This window comes from Lepisosteus platostomus, chromosome 1 (genome assembly GCF_059453375.1).
Source record: "Lepisosteus platostomus isolate fLepPlt1 chromosome 1, fLepPlt1.hap1, whole genome shotgun sequence".
In the NCBI taxonomy this organism is placed as follows: domain Eukaryota; kingdom Metazoa; phylum Chordata; class Actinopteri; order Semionotiformes; family Lepisosteidae; genus Lepisosteus; species Lepisosteus platostomus.
The window spans coordinates 51,166,896-51,172,895 of record NC_142611.1 but is presented as its reverse complement, the minus strand read 5'-3'; the positions used below and the strand labels follow the sequence as shown (position 1 = coordinate 51,172,895).

At 37.5% G+C, this 6,000-nt stretch overlaps 1 protein-coding gene across 2 annotated transcripts in view; it reads left to right on the top strand.

Moving 5' to 3' along the window:
- Positions 1-285: 285 nt before the first annotated feature.
- The window catches only part of LOC148678079 (ADAMTS-like protein 1), a 210,388-nt gene continuing 204,673 nt past the window's right edge, over positions 286-6,000 (top strand). For both annotated transcript variants that reach the window (XM_088631318.1, XM_088631307.1), the window contains exon 1: positions 286-531. In XM_088631318.1, the coding sequence (XP_088487444.1) occupies positions 472-531 (60 nt within the window). In that variant the 5' untranslated portion in view covers positions 286-471. The remainder of the gene's footprint in view (positions 532-6,000) is intronic.

Genomic DNA, 6,000 nt, shown 5'->3' with positions numbered 1-6,000 from the left:
TATCATGTTCAAGAAGACATCGGTTAACATTAATTATATAGTTGTTACTACTGCTCATCATCTTTCTACGGCTGCAGCTAAACGAAAGGTATACATACTGTATATTTCATCCAAATGTGTTTTTAGAAAGGTGAACGGTGAATTCTTGCAATGCTGCAATAGTCGTTTTACAGACAGATGCTGTTCCTTTAAGAATGTAAGGTGGGTGAGCCCCCTCACTGACGCACGCTTGGTATGCAAACATAAATTTAGCAACAACGTGTTCTCAGACACAAAACTCTTGGAAGCAACTATGAAGTGTCATGTCATGACAGACGTTTTTACATTTGCATTGTGACAGAGGAAGAAACGGATGGTCGCTGAGATTTGCTTGTTCATGGTCAAATAATAGATTTAACCACATTACAGTTTGAATTCGCTTCACCCTCTTCCAGTTATCAGTCTTTTTTAAATAAAAATTGACATTTGGAAATGGCAACCTTTATCTTCGAGGCACTGGGATTTTTTTGCACGTCTCTTCTGCTCTGCAAGGTAAGACTGAAAGACCTGAATCGGTGTTTTTTGAGCATCTCTGAAAGGTTTGGTTTTGTTGAAAGCGTTCTATGACATGCTTTGTAAATAAAGGTATTAAAAATAAACAGGTAAAACACAAAAAAGAAATGCTCAGCAGATTTACATTTTGTAAACGCTATACAGATATTTTTGCATTAACCTGTTGCAGATGTTTTTGCAAGTACTGGCTTAACTTTGAAAATCCTGAATAACGATGTACTCTTACTGCAGTCCTTAGTTCGCACTTGTCAGTGTTTAGAACTTAATTCCACATGCTTTGTTCTGATAAATGACTATTGTGCTTATTGCTGTAGATGATTTAGTTGTCTAACCTCAACTATCGACAGCTGCAACCAGGAGACTGCTATTTATGTTCAAGAAGTCTGATTAGATGCTGAAGAGGGTACAGAACTATTCTACTGGATGTACAGTATCTGTTACTGTCTTCTAGAGTTTGTATAATATGTTTCAGATTTTTAATATAAAAATCAAGGACTTTTGTGAAAGGGGCAAAGTCAGTGTTTTATTTTTAGACCGATTTAGGTTTCACATATTGAATTGAATTCCATTTTTTTTTGCATTAACTAAGCCAGTTGCTTTTTTACTGTTTATTTAGGCTGGAATGGAAGGCCAACCTGTAGCGTAATTAGATTCTCAAGGTTGTTTCATTTCGGTGCGCCTTACAAGAAATGTTTGATAGCCTTCCCAAATATGCAGTGATATTACATTTTATTGGGAAGTGCTAAAAAAAACAACGCATCGGTGGTGTGAAGCTGGTTGTTATTCATCTGCTGTGTGCAGAATGAGAACTGCTTCGCACAGTGGAACTGACAAGAGTACTTCTTCGTCCACCGCGCGAGTGGACATGGATATCGCTAGTTTTTTTTTTGCCGGGTGGAGATTATGAGGCCAGTCTTGTGCGGATATCATTGATGTAAAGCGTTTCCCTGAGTGCGGGCAGGAGCCAGTTACCTCTAGCAACTACTGTACGTCAGATAGGCAAAGGTGTCTGTGTCCACTGAGCCCGTGGGGAATTGACATGTCGGAACACCTAGCGCTGTCAAGCTCCGCCGTGCAGGTGTGCTGGAAGCTCATGAGCTCAGGTGTAGGAGTGTGGTACAGCGCTCCTTAGAGCTCTGTTAAATCGTGGTTAATGAAGAAAACCAGTTGGATTTATTTGTGCGGTTTTTCCTTATCATTGTAAAGTGATTTTAAAAAACTTTTTTTGGTGGGATTAGATGTTTGACCACCACCATTTACTGTACTGTATATCTCAATTACCCTGAATTTGTACAGGGTGTTAGAACCCGTTTCCGAGTGCTTTACCCTGTTAGGGTAAATGTTAGGGACACGAAAGTAATCTTGTCGTGTTATACTCATTTCTGGAACTTGAATGGCAGGGTAGTTATTTTACATACAGTAGATTTTTGTTGTACATTGGTGTTTAAAGAGGAGTAGCCTTGGCAGTTATTTTTCACGCCCCTACTGAGTCTGTGATTTATTGCTCTAACCAGTGTATCTTGGAGCTCAAGCAGCAAAACTAAAGACAGATGTGCTGAGAGAGGTGTTCACAGGTTGTTGGTCCATTTTGTACCATGATACCAGAGTGAAGATAGTAGAGGTTGGTCTCACTGACTCAGACATTGTCTGGTGATCTCTCATTGAAGTGGCACAGCTTGGGGATGAACTTGTGTTGAGACTCAACAAGAACTCCTTATCTGATAAGTCTTTCAGGTGTTCAGTTAAATTATTTTGCACATCAGTACTTTGTTGAATAAAAGCAGTCTGTTACACTTCCAATTTAATTTATTTGGTCAAAAGTAATTAATGAAAAGACTCAACCATTGTAACTGTCATTAATAAGGGCAAATGTTCTATTTAGATCATCCACTATAAGTTTTTTTAATTCAGAGAAAGCTGCACAAGATGTTCATTGTACTTTCAGTAGTTGTTGTAAAAGCGTTTACTCTGTATCTTGAGTATTGACAATGGCAGTGGTATTTAATTTCTTTTCACTGTGCTGAATCCTGACTGTCAAGGAAATTGGTACCATTTTGGATAAATTCCAGTTGTATAAATTGCTTGATATGGAGGTGCTGTGCTTGCTTGTGAGAGAAGATGGCAGTAAGGCCCACACACTGCTATTTCAAACTAGTCAAAGAGGTAGTCAAAAGAAGTAAGGGCTCAGAATTCTCAAGAAAGTTTTTAAATAAAGCTGTTTGTATTGCCCTACTACAAAATAAGGAAACATCAATGATTTTATATAGAGTAAACACTTAAGCTGTAGCTGTTCCAAATAAAATCAGCAATATAGTCTATTATAATAAAATAGACTAATATAGAAATATAGTGTACAATAGTTAGTGCAATAAAGATTGCAAGAGCAGCTCTATATGATAACAGAAGTCATCTACAATGGTATGTCTTGTGTGAGAATTTAGAATGCTGTATTCCAGGCTTCATTTGAGGTACAATATATCAACTGTCCTGATCAGTTTTTGAAAACTGGGAAGCATTTTAACTTTTCAGGTGGACATATTTCTTCCAAACTTTTATGTAAATTGCAGTTCAAGACTTTACGTATATTTGAGATATTATTTTGCTCTGTAACTGATACTGAACTAAGATTACTATCCTCTACACAAGTTGTGTGGCCCAAGCTGCTTTCAGTCATTCACATCCCTGGTCTTATCAACCACAGGCTTTCAAGTTTATATGGGTGTTTAACATCAATATTTTTATCTTCTCAACAGAAATGGCTCTGAATGTCTACATTTCTTTAATGCATATATTGAGCATTGTTGTTATTGGAAATATTCCTATACAGAGTGAAAAAAAGTGTTGTTTGCTGACTGATCTTTTGAGAGTAGGGCTCAAGGCAAGAGTTTTTTTCTCTGTTTCTCTAGATTTCAGCATACAGCAGTACCATGCATGCCGAGATATTGTGATTCTCTGTATAAATGTGAACTCTCTTCCCATCGTAAAGAGTGCAGCAGAGCCCTGTTGTCTGTTTTTTCCTCAATTCACAGTGAAGCTTTCACACTTTCCAGACCTCATTTGCAGCATCCATTGTAATACAGCTTCAAATTCAGCCTGTGCTGTAACTGGAGAAGCCCATGAAAGAGACCCACCAACCTGCCACACTATGAAATCATCAAGCAAAATTAGATAAAACATCAGGTTAAGAAATGCCGAGGGTGACCTTTGATTATACATTGAAATTGTTTGGTTTCTTCAGTAGATGATGACTGTTGTTCTTGTAATTCCAGTTTATTTTGTTTAAACATGTGACTTAGTCCCTGTTGTAGAATTTGTAACCTTGGAAATTTAATTCGTTCACTACAAAACTATATACAAATACACATGTGACTTGCATGGTTAGTTAGGCAACATAAGTGTGAGCAGCATTTGTTTTATTATTACTTCGGCAGAGTTATTTATCCTAAGGAACTTTAAAGGAGTACAGTTTATGCAGCAGCATAAAAGCAGTAATATTATACTGCAGATAATATGTTATCATGTATATTATGTTACAATATGGGCACTGATGAGTTCAGTCTTTAACTTGCTTAGATGGTGATATCCACAATGAGCATGTAGACATCTGCATCTTGAAAGCTCCCATAATATATTTTCTACCATAATTAAAAATAATGTTACAGCCTTCTTTTCGTGTCAGAGAGGGAATTTCTAAGCTGGCAGCTCAATAGCTTTTTTCTTCTGAATCTCCATGATCTCTTGTGGAGCTGCTGGTCCTTTAACAGCTTGAGGTCTAAAGAATCACCATTTTGAATATGAAACGCTAAGATGATAAGCGGTGTTGAAAAATAGCTAGAAGATCATCACGCAATCTTTAACCGATTTGTGTCATAACATTATAAAGACATAAGATTGCAAGTTGGTTGTGTGTGAGTTTAAGTTTCTCAGAGCTGGAGTTTAGCTGAGCTGGAAGGTGTACAATTTGGAATCTGAAGGGCCATTGTAAAAGGAGAAGCAGTATGTCAACGTGAAATGTCACAAAAACACTCTCCTTTTTTCAGTGAGGTTTTAATGAGCTTCTTCTCCCACCATTATGGGAAACTCCCATTTCAGAAAATGCTTCAGATTTAGCCCATTTTGAAGTTTTCAGTTTGCCTTAAATGTCCTTTCGGTGTCACAGATTCCTTTCATTCAGTTTCAAGTAAGAAGAGTCAATGGAGGGAAAACATTGCTTTCCTATCCGAGAAAAAAACCTGAAGAGCCCATTGCTAGAAACTTTAATGGCCCACAAGGAATGAATGGAGGCTCTTTTGTCAGCAGTATAATGGCATTTCTTAATGATTCTTTAAAGATCCTGTTTAGCAACAAACAACATGCCCCTCTTTAGTGTGTAATGCAAAGCAAATCCCTTCAAATGAGCTCCGTTTCAGAAAGTGACTGAATAGTAATTTGTGGAACAGAGGCAGTAGACATGCTTGAGTTAAAAAGGATCTCAACATTTTAACAAGTAATGAGCTGAAAGAGGTTAATATGGGGTTAATTAGAGGAGAATACAATATATAACTGGGTTTACAGGGCTCATGTGATGTAGTAGATTTTATCTTATGCCATGAATTTCTTACATCATATTAAAACAGAAAAGCAGCCCTATTCTAATGTTTGTTTTTGCAAAACAAGCTATTTCACTAAAATGTTCTGCTGATAAAGCTTCTTTTGCGGACATATTAGCTTAAGGTGAATTCTCAGTGTGGGCAAATATAATGCTGTGTAATTTCCTTCTAATTCTGCAGAAGCGTTTTTTTTTAAAGTAGTGTGCATGAGGAAAATCAAGGGTGTGGGGAACACAATTAATTTTTGGCGATTTGTTTGAAAAGATATTGGATTTTGCAGGATCGCAGATCAAGTGCCTCAGTCTGCATCCTGTTCCTATTAGGTACATGGATAAGTGCCATTACTGTAGTCATGCCTGAAACATGCAGAGATGTACACCACAAATATGCACCTTGTGTGCTGTGCATTGAATACCATCTGTACTTAACATCGTCTCCAATCCTCAATTATGCTCAGGCATAGTGTATGTGTTCTAGCACCATATTAAGATGTTGAATACTTGTACAAGATAAACATTATCATTTCATAGCTGTAATGTGTCTCCAGAGAAACATCTGCAGACAGAACTGTACGTTTGTCATCAGCAGATGACACTGTGCCTTGATGAAGCAGTCATGTGCTTGTCCTGTCACAACACTCACCTGGACTTGCTTCGGTGAAGGACGCTCTCTGATGAAGGATTCCCTGTTCACTTGTCTCAGGAAGAAAATTTGTAATGTTCAGGTTGGATCCAAGCTATTTCAAGTATATAGCCCCTTTTAGGACTTGTTTTAAATTAGAAATTCAACAGGCTTGCCACCAGGAAATTCTGATTACAGGAAAATTCTATATGACAGAGGCTTCTGGGAAAGCATTGGG